This window comes from Balaenoptera physalus (assembly GCF_965194825.1).
Source record: "Balaenoptera physalus genome assembly, chromosome: 12".
Classification (NCBI taxonomy): domain Eukaryota; kingdom Metazoa; phylum Chordata; class Mammalia; order Artiodactyla; family Balaenopteridae; genus Balaenoptera; species Balaenoptera physalus.
The window spans coordinates 16944942-16968667 of record NC_138897.1 but is presented as its reverse complement, the minus strand read 5'-3'; the positions used below and the strand labels follow the sequence as shown (position 1 = coordinate 16968667).

Sequence of the window (23726 nt, the reverse complement as noted above, 5' to 3'; positions counted from 1 at the left end):
GGAGAGCAGGCTGACTCGCGCTGAAACTGGCCGATCGCCAGAGCAGCCGGTCTCCCTTGATCCTCTGCCTTTATTCTTGGGGGTAGGATGTTTTGGCCGTGGAGCTTTTATTCCAAACGATATCAGTCAGGGTAGCTTTCTGGGCTCAGTAGCCTTCATCTGAAAGGCAGCCAGCACCGAACCGAGCCCCAGCAATGGCGGGATGGGGGGGCAGAGCTCCCAAACTCAGCTGGAGGAAGAGCTGCATCCCTGGGCATGGCTGTCCTGTGTGGGTCAGACCCTTAACCTTGGTGGCAGCCTGAAGTACACAGTTAGCGTTCCTGTGGGCTCTTGGGAAGCTTCCTCGTGACCCCGTAGCTCACAGGCTCCCAAATCCTGTGATTTGAACTCGGGTCTGCCAGCATTCCAGTCTGCACCCTGACCACTTCGGTTAAGCTACTGCCTCAGTGGTACGGTTCACTTTCTTTCCAGACTCTTCAAAGAGAAACGAGTAATTGAGTGTCCCTCCCATGACCCTCTGTGGCCCTATAGACAGGTACCTTGCTGTCGCATTCTTCTCCTGTTTCGGAGTTCATGTGCTGAGCCACCACTAAAATACAGTGCTGCCCAGATAAGACCCTGAACTCAGCGGTTCTCAACCTTGGCTACACATTGGAACTACCAAGAAAGCATTAAAAAAAAAATACTGGTGCCGGGGTGCCACTTCCAGAGATTTTGACCTAGTTGGTCTGGTGTGTGATCTGGGCCGTGGGATTTCCAGAGCTGCCCAGGTGGGTGGTGGGTTGGTGAGGACAGCTAGGGTTTAGAATCGTTGGTCTTCCTTAGGAAGGACAGAGGTCTACACACAGGAGGGAAGCAACCCCGCCGGCTCTGACCAAAGCCTCGCTGCTTCTCTGTGTGTCACAGGATTAAAGCATTCAAAGAGTTTTTTCAATGATACTCTGCCCAGGCGAAGAGGAGAGCGCTAGTTCTACTGAAGCCACACTGGCTGGTGGGGTGGGACTTACTCTGTTTTCTCTGCTGTGGCTTTCCTTCCATCCAGCCCCGGCTCCCGCTGTAATGTAAGAAACAGGCGCTTTGCTGGCTGCTTCACAGCGACAGCCGTATATGTGGCTACATAAAACCTAGCCACATGTATGTTTAATCTCTTCCATGTTTTATGAAAATATAAAATACACAATTAAGCTTCAAAATTAAAACCTGATTTACTAGGAGAGCGAGGGCTGGTGGAGCTGGTTCTCTCTGAGCTTTCATGAAACTCTCAGATGTAATTGCTGAGTGTCTTAACACCAAAGGGCTTCATTCCTCTGTTCTGTCGAAGGTCACTGCTGGGATATTTAAAATTCCGCTTTACTAAGAATCACAGACCCACCTAAAAATAATCTCCTTTGGCCCACACATCTTCCACACGACGAGGCTGAAGCCACTGAGGGTGATGAGGTCACACAGCTAGTTGGTGGCAGGCCAGCCCTGTCTCCCGACGTCAGAAGTAACGGTAACACTTATTAAGCACTACTGTGTCCCAGGCGTCATCCTAAGCACTTCGTGTATATTAACCCGTAGCACCGTCACGACGACGCTAAAAGGTGGGTCACGTTACTGCCCTCTTCTTACAGAGGAAGAAACTGAGGCACAGAGCGCTAACGTAATTCCAAACCTCAGCTCTTAACATTCCTCTGTTTGCCTCTCTCCCCATTACTCCAGTATTTCTCAAACTTGAATAATGTATGGACCTTTTTTAAAGGGGAAAAATGGCCACAGATCCTTGAAACCCCACAGGGATTGCAGGCCCTGGACTGTGAAATACCAGCTTAAAATCAAGACGACCGCCACCTCTTCTTTTAAGTATAGCCTGCAGAAGTGGAATTCTGTCTCTATCTCTGGTGAAATGATGTTTGAAATCATTATCATGATGAAAACCAAAAATTGGAAACTTCTTTTAGACTTACTCCTTCAGGATTCCTGGGTTTCTGAGACCTCTGGTTTGAGAAGCACAGTGTTCTGCTCTGCTGTGTCTTTTGATGTTTGGTGACTATGAAAAAAAAAATCTCAGAGCTCAGTGTGTCTTATTAAATACTTTAGGGGTTGTTAAAGGGCCCACCACGGACGTGTGTCTGTTTCTTATTGCTGCTGATAATCATTAGCTTTTAAAACATAAGAAGTTGTTCCGCTCGCGCTTGGAAACCTGCGTCAGTGCCAGGAGGGAGCAGTTTTAAATGCTGAGGCAGCAGAAGCAGATCTGGGCTTTGGAGCCAGCCTGGGGCTGAATCCTGGCTCTACCGCTTACTGTGTGACCTTGGGCAAGTTACGCAACCTCTCTGTGCCTCGAATTTCTCCTCTATAAATAGGGGTGAGGCAGTACCTACCTTACAGGCTGGTTGCTAGGATTCACTGAGGTGATAGATGAAAAGTCCTTAATGGTTCTGGCACGGGGCAAATGCTCCACAAATGTTAGCTCTTACTAAAGCATCACGAACGAAGGCACGTGTGTACGTGTGTGTGCGCGTGTGGCCATCGTCATGACAGGTGCCCGCCAGCAGCCCACCTGCACGGGCACCAGTTCTGTGTCTGGGGCTCTAGCTCCTCATGCCCAGTGGGGGCCGGCGGTGAATGGTGTGTGAGTGGTGGCAATGGTCGCTGGCTCTGGGGCTTGCTGTGTGCCAGACCCCCTTTATACGTTCTGATCTGACCCTCCCAGCACTCTGCAGCAGTCTCTCCATTTCACAGAAGAGCAGACAGATTTAGGGACGGAGGTGACTTGTCTGAGGTCACACAGCTGGCAGGTGGCAGAGACAGACTTTGAACTCAGTCCCATGGACAAGTACAATCCTTTGCTCACAGAGGTCACATGTATGTCTGGAGACCTCACTGTCACCGAGGTGACTTGTAACACCCCTGCCAAAGCCTCAAGGTATGTAGGGGCTTTTTATAAATGAGGCTTTTCACTCCATGTGTTGATGACTTGCCTGACTTTGGTTAGAGGATAGCTCAGTGTTGGGGTCCCAGAGCTGCAGGCAGCCTGGGTTCTGGTCTCGCATCTGCGGTGCTATCAAGGGTGAGACCTGGGGCATATTGACCCACCGCTGGGCTCCGGGACCCCCATCTGCAGAATTGAGAAAAACATAACGTGCCTCACAGGGCTGCGCTAAAAACAAAGCGCTGTGCTACGTAGAGAAGCACTGGGGCTTCCTAAAATAGTGTCGAATGAAGGAGAGCGTTAAAAACAGATGCAGCCTCAGTTCATCCTGCTGCGGAAGTTCTTTGTGTTTCAAGGGTTTTGACATCTCTGTGTGTATGTCAGTTACCTTGCCTGTCTTGTCTCCCTTCCTGGCAGGGTTTTCCAGGATCCACATTTGGTCCCAGTAGAGAGGTTTCATGAGCAATTAGAAAATTCTTTTCTCTTCCCCCGTAGGTTAATAGAGCATGTTTGGTGTGGCCAGTGTCATCGCTGGAATTTACTTTTTGATAATCAGCAATATTTTTGCTAGTTGAGACTTTTACATCCTCTTGCTGGAACACCAAGTGCCCCCTTAGCCAAATCTAGGAAGTGCTGGGGTAACTAAAGGGCAGTGATGATGGCTTTTTACCTATGCTTTCTTGTTAACTTCTGCAGCTTTAATCGCCTTGACTTACCTCCATATGAAACCTTTGAAGATTTACGAGAGAAGCTTCTCATGGCTGTGGAAAATGCCCAAGGATTCGAGGGGGTGGATTAAGCGCCCCCTGCCTCGGGAGGGTTGTTCTTCATGCAAGTCTGGCTTGCACTTTTGCATTCGCCTAACAGACTCTGCAGAGACGCTGGCAGAGAGCAGCGCACGGCGCGGGCTCCTGGAGCAGAGCCTTCGCCCGCGACTTGCCCACGCGCCAACATGGGAACCCAGTCCCAGGTCGCGTTCCTGCATTTTCCACCACAAATTACCAACTGGTTGATGTGTATACTAATTACATTTTAGGAGGACTTATTCTATTTATGTTGTGCCTCTGTAGGCCAAGCCCTTAATAAATATTTTACATACTTTATAATGACAGCGAATGGAATTAATCACTCTACAGGTATAGTATTACAACTCATGTTTACTTTTTAAAATGATTTAGACCGATTTGCAGATTTTATTTCACTACAATTAAAGATGTCTCATGTACTTGGAAAAGTGAGCATATTATTTTTTTTGTATTTGAATTTCACGCCAGGTTTAATGTCGGTGACATTTTTATTTTTTAAGTACTTGGACAGCCCCACGCCCTACCTGATTAGCATTGGAAGAATGACTTTTGTCCAAAAGCCTTCTACAGACAAATACTTGGAGAGAATTTAAACCATAACATTAGGCATCATGACGATTTTTTCCATGCTCAGAATGAAAACAAACTGGATAATTACGTTTTGTACAAATTTAGCATAATAGCTGCAGGCCGAGAGAATTGTAATATAGCATGACAAAATTTGTGTTGACTTGAAGGAATCACACCATTATTCCTTAGAAGTAATTACGTGTGCTAGAACACATTTGAGGCAGGGTTGGACTATCATTTCTCGTAAGAGAAGTTACTTAACCCTTCCTGCTGCTGTACAGTCCTTCTTCTGTCATATCTTCCTCTTTGCTGTTCTCAGTAGAGACACTTGAATGAAACTTGGCACTGCGCGATTTGAAACTGTGGGAACCAGGCCTGTGCAGTCTCCTGTTTGTACACGTTTGCTGACGGTAGCTAAATAACCAACTTTTGTTCTAACCGCGCCAATTCTGAAGGCACTTTATGTACATGACATGGAGGTCATATCTGGTTTCTGGTTTTTTTTTTGTCATGAGCATTGACTGTGATGCTGATTTCTTCCCTCTGCACACACCTTTCCGGTGCAATATCTATCAATTGTGAATCTGGCTGCTGGCGTATAAAACCTGGCTGTAAAGCTGAGCCTACAGACCTGTCCTCACCAATCGTTTTGTGATTTCTACGCCACTGCAAAGATTAATAGACAGCTAATCTAACCGGGTTTTGTTCCCAGTGACATGTTGCATGCTTCCATACCGTGTACTGCCCAAGTTGTGTCCGCTGTGTGCTGGATTAAAAGTGCGAGAGAAGACTTGATTTGATCCCCTGACGTCCGGCTCTTCAGCTGGTCCTGGCGGGGATGGAGGGCTCTGTGGGATTCGATTCTTGGCCGCTTGCGAGTCCTTGCTGCAGAATTCTGTCATGTTTTGAGAGAACGCCTGAGGCAGGGCAGGAGTCCAGCAATCCTGCTGTCCTTCTTAACCTGTGTTGTCCTAGACCCGTGGTGGCAGTCAGGGGACACTAGCCATCTCACCTCCTGCCAGTTGTAGATAAGACAATGAAATCGCGGTTTCAGGGCCTCCGTTTAGGATCTTTTGGCGTTAGAAACTCAATTTACCCCGGCTCTGGGCGGCTTGTGGGAAGCCACGAATGTCTGTGCTTGTAAAGGAGTTTTCTGAAGGGGTGCAGAGGCCTAGGTGTCTAAAAGAAGGTGGATTTCTACAGAGTTGAGGATTGTTCCCTTTTCATATTGATTTTTCAAAATCCAGTAGTGATCAGAAAACCTAGATATTGAGTAATTAGAAAAAACAATATTGTTCATTATTTTTACCTGTTGGTGGGATTTTTTTTCCCATCACTCAATGTAACAGATGTCTCAGTGGCAAACCTCCCCCTTCTTGTAGCCCCTCAAGTCCAGACTCGGCTTTCTTTTTATGACTTATGCCAAAGCCTGGGAGAGCAGTATGCTTGGATGGGTTCTGAGAGTGAGTGTGTAATTATAGGGGGAGAAATCCAACGATTCTTGTCTAAGAACTGGGATTCTTCTGTCTTTTTGTAAACTGTATATTCCAAAAAATCAGAATATTCACTAAATGCAAATTAGGCAAAGTATTGAAAATAAGAAAGAAAACCCATCCTGAGATAATTTCTGTGCCAAGAACAGATAAGAATTACCGAAATAGACCCCCATGAATACTTGAAAGGCAGTAACTGTGAATGACAATTCAGCTCATCTATCCCTTAATATCTGATTTCAGTGACAGCTCAAAAGTGCTGGGTCTAGAGTTTGTTTGGGGGTTTTGGTTTTCTTTTTTTTAATCCAAATAACGTTCCCTAGTTCTCATCAATTCTCAGTGTCTCACTCTTTGTCTAAAATAGTCACCTGTCTTGTTTTCTCTCGATCCCGATGACCACTCTCCATCACCTTCACGACGTAATCACAGAAGGCAGTAAGGAGAATGCACTGCATGTGGAGTAGGCTGCTGGGCGGTCCCTTGGGCCTCTACCTGCTCCGGTCAGCAGGCCTGGGAGAGGACGGCAGGACGGTGGTGTCACCTCATCTAGTTGTCCTTAGCAGTGACGCTACTCTGCAGTCCAGGGTCTCTTAGAGCCTCTGTTTTCTTAGAAATTAACCTGAATCTGGCTTCTTCAGTTCCCTGAAAAAGAGTTGTTATGGGCCATTTTGCCTTGAGGTTAAGAAGTAAGTGCCAGAGTTTACATATTGCATGTTGAATGTCTTTTAAACATCAGTTATCACAGCCACCTGTAAAAGTCCTGGGTATTTCTATTTCTGACTCTTGTCAGCCTAAAGATGAATTTGGAAAGTCCACCCAGTGGGATTAGCTTCAGATAGTGTGCTGCTTTTCTACCTGCTGCCTCTGGAACAGGAAACAATGAGGCATTTGTCTCAGTGCTCTTTCTTTTTTCCTGAAGTACTTGCCATTATTTACCAAAGGCCCATTGGTAGCTAACATCAAATACTCCCTAAGGTCAGATGACAGATGCTTAAAGCAACCTGACATGGATTTTTCCTCCCACATAAGGATGCAGTGACAGATTCTGAGAGAAATGGTTTGCAAAATATTTGAACCACTTCCTACATCTCACATTGTTAAATAGAACAATTAGATTTGCTGCATATGAACTTTGCTTTTCAAGAGAGCCAATTTGGAGCTGGCAAGATCACACAGCAGTGGTACATGTTGTCTAACAGTTACTAATTGTTCCACACGTGACTCAAGTATTTTCCTAGGTCTTGTATCTCACCTCTGAAATTACAGAATCTATGAAGAGAGTCTGGGTTAATCAATTCTCAAGCCCCTACCCAGGCCCTGTGCTAGCGCTCCTCTTTGTTTGCTCTTTCCTCCTCCCCCTGACTCTGCACCCCTGTACTGACTCTGGTGTCATTTTCTGCCTTGCCAGTAGGGGGCACTGCTGTGCAGGGTAATTGCCTGGCCTGCTCCCTTCCTGACCCCCAGGAGGTCCCGCACTACCTCCGTCTTATTCAGACTTCAGGGTACATCTTGATAAGTCAAGTCGAAACTGCCAATTTTAGGGCTGAGATGTGTTTTTTTAAAAATCCTTATAGACTCCACTTTGTACTTTAGATTTTAAAACTGGGAAGAAAATGTGACCTACTTTGGACCACTTTTTTTAATTTATCGAAGCCTTAATGAACAGTGTATATACATTTGCCTACACACACCCCCCGACCCCAGAGTGTTTTCAGTGCGTCGGAGACAAAGCTGTAGCATTAGGACGTGAGCTGGTATGTTTCATAGGAAAGGAGAGCTTTCTGTTGGTATGGAATTTTCCAAGAAAACCTCTCATTAGACCGCTCCCCTTCGTCAAAGGTGTTAGGTGCAGAGCAACGCATGTTTAAGATGCATGTCTTTTTGTTGGTTGGTTTTGTGTTTGTATGAGTAACGATAGAATATATCAAAATTGGCGACAGACCTCTGTGTACTACCTTCTCAACCTGTATCAGTGCATTGTAAGCCTTCTCATGACCATGACCCTGTGTCCACAGACATCTATCTGTGCTCCTATATAAACCAGTTTGCCCCTCTTTCTCCGACTAATTTCACCTAGATTGTCACAGTTTCCTTCATGTTAACTTTGCATATCTTTGTGCTTCCTTCACTACTATGTATGTAATATATATACGTACATATGCTGTCCAAATATATCTTTACATATTTGTATAGCATTTTTACACCTACCTTGAGGAATCTGGTTTCGAAAGGGAGCGAGAGTTTAGTCCCTTCTGCAGTTTTCTCCAAGCTGTGTCCTGAGAATTCTGACGCGCAGAGCCTGAGAGCAGCCCAGGAAGATGATGATATAAGATGCCATCATCTCTTAACTCAAACGAAACATGAAAAAACAGTGACTTTTAAGGTGAAACAAAGTTTCAAGCATTCCAAATGAATTCTCAATGTTTCATAACTTTTTGTTATAAACCCACCTCCTGATATAAAGCCAAGTACCATTTGATACAGTGATTAAAAACCAAACCACTTGGAAATTTTTTAAAAGACAACGTATGGATAAATGCTCATTTTCACAATCAGAATAGCTGTAAAATACGGTTGAATTTGATACAGACAGAAAACGTTTAGTTGAAGGACAAATCCTTTTTGCTTTTCGTTTTTCTCGAGAGATCTAAAGAGAAATTGTGGATTGTTTTCCTGACAGCAAAAGAGTAATGTGACAAAATGAAGTCGTTGTAAAGAAGTGATGCAACTTGTCAAATATTTAATAAAGAATTATGGAAGCTGGAACTTTTTCTACATCAAGTATTACGGGTTGTCTGATTTAAAGCTTCTTTGTGAGTGCATCGCCTTAATTGTCTCAGGGAGGTTATTTAAATGTCTGCAGATTTATAGGTAGTATGTTCACTCCCTTAATCTCCCTAGAAGTTCCACGTCTTTAAAAACATCATTAAAGGCTGCCCAGAACACATGGCTTGAGCTTAATGGGATGCACCTCTATTCTTATCCATCTGTCTTTTTATTAAATTTGAGAATTAATGACTTGATGGATTACCCAAGTGGTAATACAAAGTCCATTCCTGGAAAGGCATATTTCACCTCTAGTTTTCATCTGACTAACACTCAATTTATGTCAGTTAATGAGACTCAGTAATGAAGCTCAAGATGGTTCTCAGAAGGGAGATGCTATCAAAATCCAGATCTCATGTCAATTCCCTGAGAAAACACGTAGACTCCTCAAATTTGTTTCCCTTTTCCTTTAGTGCCTAAGCCTCCTCTCGATGGCCTTAACTTGTCCCCTCCGGGACTGCCAGGAGGTAACATCCAAATCAGGACATAATTGCATCCTGGTTTCTTACGACTTGTCTCTTTCAGGCAGCAGTAGATGGTATCTCGCTGGAAAGGTATCGACAGCCTTCTGAGTTCCTGTGGCCTCCTGCAGCCTTACAGGAACAGACAAGGAAGGTACCGGCAGATAGAGCCACTCTGAACTTGCATATGCTCATTCTCAGAGAAAAACACAAATGATGAGATATATGAAATAGGAATAAATCATCATGCATCAGTTACACAGTTGCTAAGTTAGTAAGCTCTTCACCTGCTCTGAAGTCCAAGAGTGATCTAGGCACTTCTGAAACTCTAACGTCCCTGGTAAAAGCTGGTGGTGAGCATGGGTATCCAGGGATTCTCATCGCTGTGGTTGGCTCTGGGGAACCACGTTCAAAGGGGTCCCTGGACATAAGAGGGCAGATGCCACTTTTTTGTCCCTTTGGTGCGCCCTCATCTGGGAGACAACACTTCTCAAAACTGAGTTTCCAGAGGACGCGGGCTGTGGGATCTCTAAGCAAGTATTTATAGGACTTAAATTGGACATGAAAACAAAATGATGGTGACTTTTATTAAGACCCAATACGGACCCCTTCGTAAGTGGGCTGCAGGACCCTGGCCCCAACTCGGGACACCCACTGGTGGGGACCGAGCAGGTGGGGAACCAAGATTCCCTTTGTAGGGCTGAGCTCAGGCCCAGCCTGAGGAGGAGGTGAGTCAGTCCGGTCAGCCTGTCACCTTCCTGCTCAGCCCCTTTGTAACACCCCAGCTCCTCCCCAGCCAGTGTCCCCAGGCTGTGCCTCCTTCCCTTTCCCTACGAATCCCACATCCATCCTAGCAGCAAGTCACAGGTGGCAGAGGATGAACTCAATGGAAAGCAGTGGAGCGGCCGCCCCCTGCCCCTGGGCAAAGCGGCATCTCCCCTCAGCTGGGCCTTGGGGTCGGGGTGCCCTCAGCACCCAGGGCCTCAGGGAGGAGGTCGGAGGCCCCAACCGCCCGTGCATCAGCCCAGCCCAGGCCCCCTCGCTCATGGCTCCTCTGTGTCCGCCTGCTGGACTTGCCGTTATCTTGAAGTCTGAGCTGCCTGTTCTGACTTAATCCCGTCCTTGGCCGGGTGTCCAGCCAACTTGCCGCTTCAGGCGCTCCCGTGACACATCGATGGGGCACCGTCACCTGCGTTTCTGCAGCCTCGGGGCATCGCTCAGCGTAGGAACAGGGCACAGAGCCGCAGAGACGGGGGCTTGGGGCCTTGATGGTGGGAGGGGAGGGCACACGTTTCCTCCCAAAGCCCTGTGCTCGCCTCCCCTCAGCCTAATGCCTGGGGAGAGCCTTTTTTTCTCTCTGAGGAAGAAGTTCGCTCGCAGACAAGTTAGCTTGGGGGGCGTGTAAGGGCCTTGCAGCAAGGAAACCTCCCGCCTGAGCACTGAAGATGATTGAGTGACAGCGGAGAGGCGCATGCCACTGTGATTAAAGGGAAATGATACATTCGGGCAATTTCTAAGCAATACCGTGCCGTGGGAGTTTTACATACGGTTCCCAGAACTAAGTAGTTACCAGTTTTCAATCCTTCGTGGCCTTGTTCAGACTTAATAACAAGACCAGCTAAAGGCAGATGATGATTCTGCACTGTTATGTGCCCGGGGCTCATCAAGCTTTAATCCCACGATTGCGGAATGTTTGACCCAGAAGGGCCTTGGCCGTGTGGGTCCCGGGTTCTTGCCTTTGATCACTCCCTACCTGCCCAGTGCTGTTGGCCTGGAGGACCAGGATTGGTCCTCACTTGTTGCCCTCGGCAGAGGCCAGGGCAGCCCTGCAGAGACGGGGGATGATGGCCGTGGGTGGTCCGCATTCCTGGGAACTGCAGGCCCCCAGGGAGGGGGCGATTAGCTTCTCAACGGTGCCCCTGTGGGTCCCTGGGGGCTAGTGTGACCTCTCACCCGGTCCCTTCCCTCCAGCGGCTTGTCTGCAGCAGAAGGGCTGCTCGTCACTGAGCCGGGGCAGAAATGAGGGCAGGAGGGGCGCTAGCGGCCCATCTGGGGACAGGCAGCCACCGGGGTCAGGGTCAGACCCATCAGTGTCCCACTTCAGGCAGAAAAACCTGGGTTTTCAGGGGAACCCTGCAAACGCATCAAGCTGGTCTCATTCCCTAAACCCCTCGGGGGGAGCAGAGTGCAGGGGGCCCCGTGGGAGGGAAGGGCCAGAGCACAGAGGGGGCTGGGTGCACTCCAGGCAGCCCCTCGCTTCCAAGCCGACTCGACACCAGGATGATTTTTAAAGGCTTCAGTCAACCTCAAGTAACATCATCCGAGCCGGGAATAAATCTTGGTAGACGTCCGCAGGAAATTTTGTCTCCTGCTGGTGGGGGCCAGAGCCACTGCTCCCTCTGGATTTCCCCACGTCCTCCTCAAAACGCAGGAAACGCCCTTGAGCAGAGTAAGGGCCCCGACACGCTGAGCGCAGAAGCTGTTTGTGGGAATTGGCGCTCCGCCCACCCGAGGACATGTCCAGCGTCTGGACAGTAAACTCTAAGAGGTGGAGGTGGAGGGGTCTCTCATCCCACCTTCCGCAGCCCCCAGGCAGAGGCAGGGGGAGCCGGTGCAAGGCCTCGCAGGAGGGCCAGGACCGGAGCGGTGAAGCACTCCTCGCCCCCCGCCTCGCCTAGTCACATGGCCACACCTAACTGCAAGGGAGTCTGGGAGATGCTCCCAGCAGCGCCCAGAGGACAGGGCAAGGAGTTTGGGAACAAGCAGCCTTCGGCATCGCTTTGCAGAATGAGTTTCCCCTTGGGATAGTGGCCCTGCTGACATCTGCCGAGCCTCTGGGGTCTTCAATTTACTCTCTTAGGTTAATAGCACTACTACTTCCCGTAAATCTCCACATCAGTCTAATACGATAGATATTATCACCCTCAACTTACACACGAGGAAACAGACCGGGAGAGCAAGCGTCTTACAGAAGAGAGATCTGAACCGGGACTGTCTGATTCAAAGCCTCCATACAGCCGCTCACCCTGGCCCATCCTCCATGCCCTCCACCAAACCTCGTCTCAGAGAGAAGAGCCCAGACACCCATTTACACTACGATGTACATGACCGATCAGACGACATGCATGACCCCTTCTAGAAGTAGTCAAACTCCAGAGGTGAAGCTTGGCTTCAACCAACAGGAATAAAGAGAGAAATTATGGCATCTATGTATCAACAGACTGAGCGGAGGAGGGCTTTTGAGGGCAAAGGCCCTGTTTCAAGCCACAAAATCCAGTGTGCATAAGGGACACCCACCTGAAAAGACAGGCCTGTTCCAAAAAATACCCCAGCCCCTCACGGGGAGCCACTGTGCCTCTCTGGCTGCCACCCAGGACAGAACTCTCCACTGTCAAAAGCAAGGGCCCCATATTTTCCAGATCCCAGGACAACACGAACATCCCTTAGTCGAACAGAGTTGAAGGGCCATAGGGCTGGATTCTCTACCCTTAGGAACTATTTGATGGAGCGCCAGGATGTACATTTTCTAAAGAGTTTCTGTTTGATAAAGGATTTTAGATATTAACTTATATTTAATATTATTTGTGGTGGGAAGTTTAGGTTTGGGATTTGTCTTTTGAATTCCAGTTATTCAGCTCTTACAAATTTGAAGAGCCCCTCTGCCAGTGGGGTCTTCTCCTCTCCGACCCCCAGCCTCACCCTGCTCTGGTCCACCCACTCTGGCCTTCTGCACAGCCTATATTTACTCAGAAGATCCTTGCTTGTTCATCAGTTGAGGTTATCAGGGGACATGCCCCCCCCCCATCCTAATGAGCGTTTAAACAAAAGTCAGGCCTTTGAACCCCCGGACTCCAGTTAAAAAGTAACAGGCTGGGGATTGGATCAATAGGAAACAAATATTAGCTGTGGAGGCCAGAGAGCCACAGCATTGGGAAATAGCCATCGCTGGTGACACGGAGTGAGCAATGGTCATACCTGTCTTGGAGGTCCGGGAACCCTATGGACCCCGGTGACGTTGGGCCAGTCATTTTCTTGCTCTACAAGTTGAACGTGGACGCCACCAACCCCTAAGTTCGCTTGCAGGCAACTCCTTAGGTGTGGACGGCTGCCGTATCATCCTAAAGCGTGTGTCCACTTTCTTTCCCTTCCCCAGTCGTCCTACACTCTGGTTAACCTGCCTCCAGAACAGTTCTGGTCACACCACTGGGCCGTTCACTGTGTCCACGACTTGCCCTTGAGCTCCTGCCTGGTGCTCAAGGCCATCCGGGGCATTTGGGCAACAGGAGAGCAGACCTCTAGGTGGTAACACCACTTTCCCAGGCTTCATCCTGCCCCCCAGTGTGCACTGTTCAGTATCATCAGCCATTTCTTCTTCCTTGAAATTCTATCTTGGCTTCCATGACATTTCACTCTCCTGGTTATTCTCTCTCTCTTGAACTACTCGCCTAAAGTAGGTGTTCCCCAATAATTTGTTCTTGGTGTCCCCTTTCTCTCTCTCTCTCTCTCTCTCTCTCTCTCTCTCTCTCTCCCCCCCCCCCCCACCTCCCCTTGTGGCTTAAAGCCATCACCACCATGTAAGCAATGACCAAATCTACATCTACTCCCGACCTCTCCCAGAGCCCTCAACTCTCATATCCAAATCCTGCCAGATATCATCTTAGGATGCCCCCCAGGTCACTCAAACTCAAAACGTCCCAATCTAAATTCACACTGTTTTCAAACTTCTTTGTTTCTAAATTTCTTTAGCATTGTACCCTGGTATCTTCCAGGCATCCACATTGGGACTTTATCTTTGACCTTCCACATGGCCTTGTTCCCCAAGTCCAAAGAGGGACAGAGTTCAGCTTTCTATTCACTCATTCCTTCAACAAACATGCACTGAGTGGCCACCATGTACCACATACTTATAGCGGCTGGGCATATAGCAATTCAAAACAAAACAAAAATCCTTTCCATCAGAAAATATATATTCTAGTGGAGGCAAGCAAACAACAAACGTATAAATAAGTAAAATGTTTGTTGCGTGAAATGTTGATGAAAGCCAGCAGAAGAAGGAGGTAGCATGGGAGGGTGCAAATCTAGATAGAGTGGGTCAGCATAAAGATCTCAAGGAGGTGAGGGAGCAAGTCTTGTGGCTACTTGGGGAAGAGCATGTGGGGACAGAGGAACAGCAAATACAAAGGCCCTAAGAAGGATTGGGATATAAGGTCAAGGCCCTTTTGGAATATACTAACGTTGAGTCAGCTGTTAGACCTCCAAGTGAAGAGGTCAAGTACAAAGTTGAACATACAAGTTCAGAGAGAGGTACAGGCTGGGGATACCAACTTAAGTGCCATCAGCATGTCGATGGACTTGAAAGCTGAGACTGAGAAGGAGGGATGCGCGGGCTGGAAGGTGAGACAATCAGGAAGGAAGGAGAGACCAGAGAGGTGGGAGGACAGCAGGAGCCAGGGGTGTCCTAGAGGCCGGGAGAAGGGAGCCTATTGACGAAGGCAGGGAGACCGCGTGTGTCAAGTGCTGCTGGTAGGTCCCCGGTACGAGGACTGAGAAGTGACCACTGGAATTGGCAATGAGGGTGTCACTGGGGTCTCAAAAGGGGGAGGTTTTGGTGGAATTGCGGGAGCAGATGCCTGAGAAGGAGGAGGGGCTGGGACGGCAGGCGCACCCTTATGGGCTCCACACCCGTACTCTCGTCTCCAGTCCCACGCCCCACACCTTACTTGCCTCAGTAACTTCTGCCCAAATCATAATAAGCTCCTGACCGCAGCCCCCCTCTCTCCCTCTCCTGATTCCCGGTCCAGTTTGCACACAGCTCCGAGTAGAGCCCAACTCTGATCACTGCAGTCCCCTGCCGAAACCCTTCAAAGGCTGCCAGTGTCAACCCAAGAAAATCTAAATTCCTTAGCCACAAACTCCAGGGTACTGGTGATCAGGTTCCTGACTCAGTTTCCCTTCTGGCCCCCATAGTCCCTCAAACGGACTATTCCCCCCAAACACACCCCTTACATTCCTTCCTTCTTGCCTTTGCTCATGCTGTTCTCTCTCCTAGGAGTGACCTCCCCACATGACCAAATCTACCTAAAATTCAGAGCCCATCTCAGTTGTCACCTCCTCCAGGGAGCCTTTCCTGATTGCCCCCACCGAAGGAAGTTTCATCCCTCCTCTGAACCTACAACACTTTGCCCCTTTCGTCCTCTCGCTGTGGTTATTTGTATAACTGTCCTCTTCCTCTACATCTCTGTAAGCAACCTGCAAGCATAGTTTACATCAATGCTCTCTGTACCTTGGATGCTCAATAAAGCTGGATTAAAGGGAACTGGTTAGGTACCTGGGGAGCAGGGTGGTGCTGTGGTTCCAGCGAGCTTGGAGGTCGTCTGTGGGCTTCAGTCTGGAGGATCCTCACTGCTTCCTGCCTCAGTCTCTTCCTGAATAATAATCAAACACTGGCCCGGCGAACAAGCGTCTTACACCTCATGACCCTGATGAGGGACCCAGGCCCACCTGATTGATTGTCTGTAAGAAAGTCACCTAGGGTCTCTGGCAAGAGAGGAAACAAGGAGACGGCCAGCAAAAGACACTGAAACTGCAGAAGATGATCTGCTAAGAGTCGTGCCTTCTTGGCCCGAGGGCTTTGGCGCCTGCCAACTCTCCTGGTGGCCTAAAAAATAGTAAATGAACACCATGCCTTTTTTGCTCTGCTTCTCATGCTTTCAGACACAATTTTCAAGCCTCGTCGTATCAGCAGCACTTTAGTTCTCAAGAGATGGCAGTTTCCCTGGAGGACCTCAGGCATCTGAGCCGCCCTTGGCTGTCCAAGCAGAGGCGCGGGGCGGATGATTCCTGGTGCCTACCCAGCGATCTCCTTTAGGTGCTGGCCCAGGGCGTGGGAGGAGGCCTCTGCGTTTGGAAAAGGAGGGGACCCAAGAGGAGGCGAGCCTGCTCTGCCTCTTAGAGTGGAGGCAAGAAGCTGCAAGTGAGAAAAACGGCCTCCACTTGGGATTGTCGCAGCTCAGAAGATGATTCCAGAAAATGTCAGGAACTCACAAATCCACTACTCTAAGATCACAAGACGGGACAGCACCCAAGATGTATGGAAACAAAAGTTGCAAACTGGGGACGGGTGGGCCATAACTTGATTGTCCATGATCTTTCTTTGACCTTCCTGGGATTTTTAAGATAGGGACATTTCACCTAAAAATCAAGGTTTCCAATTTCACTTGAAAAATGAGAAGCCCTGGCTTTAATCAGCAGGAGCTGAATAGGGGCTGCTCTCTTTAGATGAGGCCCAAACCTTCCCATTCGCCACACTCCCCTCCGCTCCCTATTGTGTCACATGTGGCTCACTTCACTCATCATCTGCCTGGCCATGTAGACAATTGAGTTTGCAACCTCGGCACGTGTTCATAGGCAATTTGGACCAATGTGAGGTTTGAGCTTGAATTATCTAATAACCATCCCATTTCTCTTTACTTAGAATGTGATTGTTCTCACATTGTCATGATATACCACAAGGGCCAGGGGCCTTGAACTCACGTACCTTGGAAGCTCAAACTCTTACAATCCGGTTTCTGAGTCTCCTCATCCCCCTCTTTTCTAACAGCTCTGTTGGGTTCGGAGGTGTCTTTCCCAGTTTCCTGCCCTGGAGTTCTTGCCTTTATCCAGCCTGGGAGGGGTGGGTCTGGAAGAGTATTCTCCCCTTTAGATAGTGTACAGATAGAGCTTTGTCCTGGGGACAGAGAAGGAAAAGAAGATCTCAGACGTGAAGTCTTCAACCTGTTCCCCAATCTTGGAAAATTCTTTTGTTCAAGACATTCCAATGCCCCAGAAATGCTCCCTCTTTTTCAAAAACCCTGCTCAAACGGAGAGTGGAAGAATCTAGCTGTTTGAAACAGTCTTTTGAGGTCCTTATCACCCCAACGTGGAGACAGCCTACCCAGCTGCAGGCCTGGTCCCAAGGAGGAGAAACCAAAAGAGCCGTGTGAAGTTAATTTTACAAACTCTACCATGTATGTCACAGAGTGCTGGAGAATGTCACAGAGAGTAAGAGAGGCAGGTACAGTTGCCTCTACGAGAAAGCATTCATTCATTCAAGAAGCACCAACTGATCATTATTTGCACCAAGAAATGGGCTAGATGTGGAGGATGCAAAATGAAACTCAGGTCTTTGCCTTTAGGGTTTTCATTTAGTGGCGAGGCAGAGGAGAAAGCCAATAATCAGAGCAAAAAATGTGCTACAGATCCACAATCCAAAACTCTTGGGGCCAGATGTGTTTTGGAAAGCAGGATTTTTTTTTTTTTTTTTTGCATTTTATAAAAGTACTATGTTGTATATATATGTATATATCATACATTATGTAACACTGCCGGTAGAGGATAGGGCAACACTCTGTCATCAAACCCATTAATATTTCTACAGCCACGCATGTGAATACACACACTAAATGGAATAAATAAAGACTATAAATAGCCTCATGTCAGTTCAGGTCAGATTTTTGCCATCAGATGAGGTGTTTGCCCCAAATGGGATTGCTTCAAATTTATAAAAAATGAATGTGAAATGGCAGATAAGGGCTTATGCCTCCACCCAGAGGTCAGGGTCTGTCCAAAAGTCAGGTGAAGATCTACAGGTTCTGTGCAAACTGTATCAAAATCCCAGTGGCATATTTCACAGAACTAGAACAAATAATTCTAAAATGTGTATGGAACCACACAAAAGATCCTGAACAGCCAAAACAATCTTGAGAAAGAAGAACAAAGCTGGAAGTATCACAGGCCCTGATTTCAAACTACACTGTAAAGCTACAGTAATCAACACAGTATGGTCCTGGCACAAAAGCAATGGAAACCACACTTATACGGGCAATTAATATACAACAAAGGAGACAATAATATACAATGGAGAAAGAACACTCTGCTTGGAAAATGGTGTTGGGAAAACTGTACAGCCACATGCAAAGGAATGAAACTAGAACTCTGTCTTCTGCTATACACAAAAATGTATTGAAGACTTGAATGCAAGACCTGAAACCATAAAACTCCTAGATGAAAACATAGGCAGTACCCCCTTTGACATCGATCTTAGCAATATCTTTTTGGATATGTCTCCTCAGGCAAGGGAAACAAGAGCAAAAATAAACAAATGGGACTAGATCAAACTAAAAAGCTTCTGCACAGCAAAGGAAACTATCACCAAAAGGGCAACCTACTGAATGGGAGAAAATATTTGCAAGTCGTATATCTGACAAGAGGTTAATATCCAAAATATATAAAGAACTCACACGACTCAACAAAAAACAACCCAATTAAAAACATGGGCAGAGGATCTGAATACACATTTTTCCAAAGAAGACATACGGATGACCAACAGGCACATCAAAAGATGTTCAGCATCAGTAATCATAAGGGAAATGCAAATCAAAACCACAATGAGATATCACCTCACACTTATTAGAATGACTATTATCAAAAAGATAAGAAACAGCAAGTTTGGGACTTCCCTGGCAGTCCAGTGGTTAAGACGTCGCCTTCCAATGCAGGGGGTGCGTGTTTGATCCCTTGTCAGGGAACTAAGATCCCACAGGCCTCCCGGCCAAAAAACCAAAACATAAAACAGAAGCAATATTGTAAAAAATTCAATAAAGACTTAAAAAAAAAAAAAAAAGAAACAGCAAGTGTTGGAGAAGATATAGAGAAAAGGGAACACTCATACACTGTTGGTGGGATTATAAATTGGTGCAGCCACCATGGAAAACGTTATGGAGATTTCTCAAAAAATTAATAGAAATACCATATCATCCATCTATCCACTTCTGGGTATTTATCCAAAGAATGTGAAAACACTAATTAAAAAATATATATGTACCCCTATGTTCATTGCAGCATTATCTACAATAGCCAAGATATGGAAACAACCTAAGTGTTCACTGATGGTTGAATGGATAAAGAAGATGTGGTACATACATATGATGGAATATTACTCAGCCATAAAAAAGAATGAAATTTTGCCATTTGCAGCAACATGGATGGACCTTGGGGGTATTATGCTAAGTAAAATACCCTATGATTTCACTCACATGTGAAATCTAAAACGAAGCAAAACAAAACATGAACAAACAAAACAAAAAAGCCCTTATAGATACAGAGAAGAGATTGGTGGTTACCAGAGGGACAGGGGACTGGGGGATGGGTGAAGGGGGTGAAGGGAGTCCATTGTACGGTGGTGGATGGTAACTAGACTTTTGGGACTGATCACTACGTAAGGTGTACAGATGTCAAGTTACAATGCTGTACACATGAACAAAAAAGTTAGGTAAAGAATTTTTCCTGGAGGACATATCACTTGAGCTGAAACTCAAAAGACCAACTGGTGTAGAGGGAGATCTTTCCAGCACCCACCAGATAAGCCACCTGCAAAAACTCGAGAAGCACATAGGGCAACTAGAGCCAGTCCCGAGGGAAGCAGGGTCCTGTCGCTCAGGTGGGAGATGCAGGCACAGCCGGGACCAGGCAGTGCTGACCACCTGCCTCAGATTCACCTGGGGACAGGTGATAAAAATAAAAAAACCTCAGGCTCTCACCTAAAGCCCCTCAGAAAATGGAGCCCTGTAAACTCCACTTAAATAAGTTCTCCTGGAGATTCTTATTCGTACTGAAGTTTCAGAACCACTGATTTATTTGAAACACCCTATGTGCCAGGCAGTGTTCTAAGCTGCTTTAGAATTATGAACACATTTGATCCTCCTGACAACCTTACTATATAGGTGCATTGTTATTTCCATTTTGCAGATGGGGAAATCAAGGTACAGAGATTTTTTTTTTAAACTCATCCGAGGTCACGGAGCCTGTAAGGGATAGATCAGGTGGTCTGGTTTCAGAGTTTGTGCTTTAACCGCATGCTGTCTTTGCATTGATTTGGGCATCTTCCCTCCACCTGCAGCCAACAGCAAACCTGGGGCTCGGGCAACCTGGAACGCTGATGCGGCATCTCTGAAGGTGCAGATCACGCCCTATGTCCCCCCACCCCGCCCCGGGGACTGGACCACACACGGAGCTGTCTCAGGGAAGGAGAGGAGCTTTGGTCTTTCACCCCTGGGGGATAGAAGCCACAGAAAGAAGTTGACCAGTTTGCAATAAGCCTTTTGGCCCTGGGGTTCAAAGCCCATGTTGCTCTACTCTTTATCTGTGTTATTGATATCTGTTTCAATAGCTTCTGTTTGAGTAGATGGAGCCAGAGAGCTGGGATAGGGGGTTGGAGTAGGCTGACCGGATGGTCAAGCCTGGAGAGCAATTTGCCCTCTTCTTGTGTCAATTCCAAAAGGCAGGGTTTGGAAATCAAGTCAACAGAGAGCTTTTCTTCATCTCCACACAAACAGCCGTTCTGCAGTGTTTGGAGACAGTTGGGCAATGCTGGACCGAGCTAGGTCAGAGGAAAAGTCAATTTTGCCTTTAAATCCCTAAAGCCAGGTTTGGTTTCCATGATTCTGTCACACGCCTACAGCTCACACCAAAAAGAAAATGCTCCAGGCTTGTGTATATCCCCTCCCCCATCCACCCACCAGTGAAATACTGTGGGCATTAGAATGTTCTGGAACATTCTGCCTTTCCCCTCACACTGAGTGACTGTCATCCCTGCACAAACCGTCACCAAGCAACCTCTTTTTGATGGCCCCCGAGTTCTTGTTCAAGGAAAACTGCTCTCTAGCTTAAGCCAATTCAGAAAGCACTGGAGTTGCACATGAGCAAGAAAAATGGCCAAATGCCAGGGATAGGCATAGCAGCCATCTACTCAGAGGATTTTAGAAAAAGAGGGGGAATATTAGAAAGTATTTGCTCCAAACCCTTTGCTTCTACAGATGAGGAAACAAAGGCTCAGAGAGGGGAGGTTTCTTGCCCAAAGCACCCAGCTCGCACATGGAGAGGCTAAATCAGAGCCCACTCACCCAACACCCAGCTGGTTGGATTTTCCCACCACACTATTTAGCCTCTTGTCATTTGTCTTCAAAACTTCCCAGTTCACATTCTTAGTCATCCATTCAGCCTTTCATTTATTCTCTGGAGTATCTTCTATGAGCTAGTGAGGGGCTAGACCCTGAGCACGAACCAATAATAAGGGGCTCCAGTGAGAACTCTTTATGGTTTCTCCTCCCTCCATCTTCCCTTCAGAAATGGCACTGGGTGTGGTGTCGCCCCTAACCAATTAAAACAGACTCTCTGGGGCTGAGCTCCACACATGGGGAGTTAAAAAATCTCCCTGAGAGAATCAAATTCTGTAGCCAAAGTTGAGAAGCACGACTTGAGAGCACAGCTTTGGGGAGGTCACAGGCCCCAATTCCACCTGATTAGGTTCCTTGGAGCCTCTCTCCTGGCTGCAGAGGGAAGAGGGTGGAGGTGTCGAGCACGGTCACAGCTGTCACCTGCCTCATCTGTCACCTGCTCAAAAAGGAGGCCAGTGCAGCCTCCCAGCAAAAGCCTCTGGGGCCTGAGGCCACTAAAATAAAAAGAATGACTTCCCATCATAAGCATCTCTGAAGGAAAAGAAACCAACGGGCTGGAACAGCCTCTGGAATTTAAACCGTGCACGGTGCAAATATGGCAGGGCCAGCTCCTGGGAATTGCTTTTCCCCAAAAAGGGACCTGAGTCAGGAGCTCACACTGGGCCCGGCTGCAGTTCTGTGTAAGTGATCTGGGAAGTGTGATGGGCTGTCAGAAAGCAGCAGGCAGCTTCCCACAGAATCACTGAGAGGGTTCACGGGAGTCAAAGGTAGGAAATGAATCAGCGAAGGAATGGGGTTCTGTAAGATCCTTGCTCTCCCCCTGAACGCAGTCTGTCATTCCAAATGACTCACGCACTGACGAGAAAGACTAAAAATATTCAAGCACGACATATGCATCTATTAAATCGTCATTTTGTCACACTTGGTTGGAAACTGGGTTTTCTAAATGTTACTGGGAATCGTCTGCCTCTGTTGCTGGGTATCTGCGGGCTTCAAAATGAACTCCAGTGCGGGGGATGCTCAGAGGGGCTCAGTGGGCCTCAGAAGCAAGTCAGGTCGTTCGTTTTGTTTATTAGCAGCAGCGGTAAGAGTCAAGGATTTTGACAAGCCAGGGAAGAGCGTCTGGTGGTGGAGCCTGCCCCAGGAGCCCTGCTATCGCGGCTGCGGGTAAAGCCGCTGTATTCCAAGCTCTGGAAAGCTACTGACTTTCCTTCGCTTCTCTTAAGTGGTCATCAGATTTTCTTCTAGGTGTTCAAGGTACTTCAGGTTTTGCTGTGGCTTCTCAGATGGTGTCACCCAGGACAGATCAGTGAATTCAGAGCCCCTCGTTCTATAAATAAAACCCTGGTCCATGTCACAAGCAAAAGCTGGGCAGTGCCTGGCCATCCCCCTCTGCTAAGCAACATGGGGTAGAGGAGACAGGACAACCTCAGAGGGAACCAGCAGGGGGATTTCTGCCCCCAGAGATGCAGAGGGAGAAGGAAATCCCTAAAAGAACAAGAGCAAGGCAGTTGGAAGAAATGCTCCATGTGGAGGACACAGTCTTCATAGCAGAACTGGACAGAGTGAAAGGGACATCCGCCACGTCCAAGGCTGAGCCAGCTATGTTCAGATCATCAGCAAGGGGAGTGGCCCGGCTCTGGGGCTCGCAGCTTCCGGCTGCCAAAAGGGCTTGATTTCTAAGTCAGGACGAGGGTCCTCAAGAGGCAGAGGCTGTGTTCAAGGGATGTGCTCTGAATTTACCCACAGATGAACTCGAGCCAGACACATGGCTCAAGGTGGATACAGGGGCTTACGTGGCAGCATTATCTGGTGGCAGCATTGCTCAAACTCGCAAAAGATGAATGAATCTGGGGAACTTTTTAGACAAATCACGGTGTACTCTCATGACGGATGCACAGAGCTGGAAGGAGTTGATTGAGAAATCTCAGGTCATGGAGTGTAAACATACATTTCTCTCCCCCCGACGCCCCGGCAAGTCTCTGCTTTCACCTGGCCTACGTATAACCTCCCTTTCCTGTCCCTTGATGCCAGCTTGGGCAGACTTTGCAACTTTCCATTTTTGACATGTGTGCAGTTCTCTGTAAAACTCCAACCTCTCTAATGACTCTCGTCACCCGCCTTCTACCCCCAGGGGTTGGGAGGGGTGGTGAGGGCTATCCTGACGTCCCTCCTCCTCCTCCCTGTTCTGGTTTGGGGGCAGGAGGAGAAGCAGGCGGCCGAGTCCTCTCATTTGCCGGTGACTTGTCAGCGGCAGCGGGTCCCTGGTCTCGACTCCAATGGGGGAGGGTTCTGTGGGGATCCTGGTGGTCTCTGAGTGGGTGGTGGGTGTGGCTTTCAGGGGAATGGGGTTCAGCCTCACCCCAGGTCCCCCGTCACTGGGGACCTGCCAGGAAAGGGTGCCTTGTCTCCTGCTGGTCCAGACCGGAGGGCGCATGCCCCCAAGCCCCTCTCTAGGCACTGCTGGGCCCTGCCCCCTTTCACCTTTCCTGTGCCTCATCCTGAAGTTCAGGAAAAGTTCAGATGGGTCCTCTTGGTACCCACAGAGGCCCAGGGAACTGGGATGGTGGGGCTGTCCTCGCCTCCAGACATGGCACCCTACACCCCATGGGGCCCTTATACTGGCACAGGCACCCAGGGGCACCCAGGCCGTGATCACA

General features: G+C 48.0%; 2 protein-coding genes across 25 annotated transcripts in view; one reads left to right on the top strand and one right to left on the bottom strand.

Moving 5' to 3' along the window:
* The window catches only part of NEDD4L (NEDD4 like E3 ubiquitin protein ligase), a 338860-nt gene extending 330297 nt beyond the window's left edge, over positions 1-8563 (top strand). For all 24 annotated transcript variants that reach the window (XM_082417940.1, XM_082417938.1, XM_082417934.1 and 21 more), the window contains one exon: positions 3614-8563. In XM_082417940.1, coding sequence (XP_082274066.1) covers positions 3614-3716 — 103 coding nt within the window. In that variant the 3' untranslated portion in view covers positions 3717-8563. The remainder of the gene's footprint in view (positions 1-3613) is intronic.
* A 2529-nt stretch (positions 8564-11092) lies between these two features.
* Positions 11093-23726, bottom strand: part of ALPK2 (alpha kinase 2) — a 138655-nt gene continuing 126021 nt past the window's right edge. Inside the window, exon 10 of the mRNA XM_082417903.1 lies at positions 11093-16799. Within this exon, the coding sequence (XP_082274029.1) occupies positions 16772-16799 (28 nt within the window). The 3' untranslated portion in view covers positions 11093-16771. The remainder of the gene's footprint in view (positions 16800-23726) is intronic.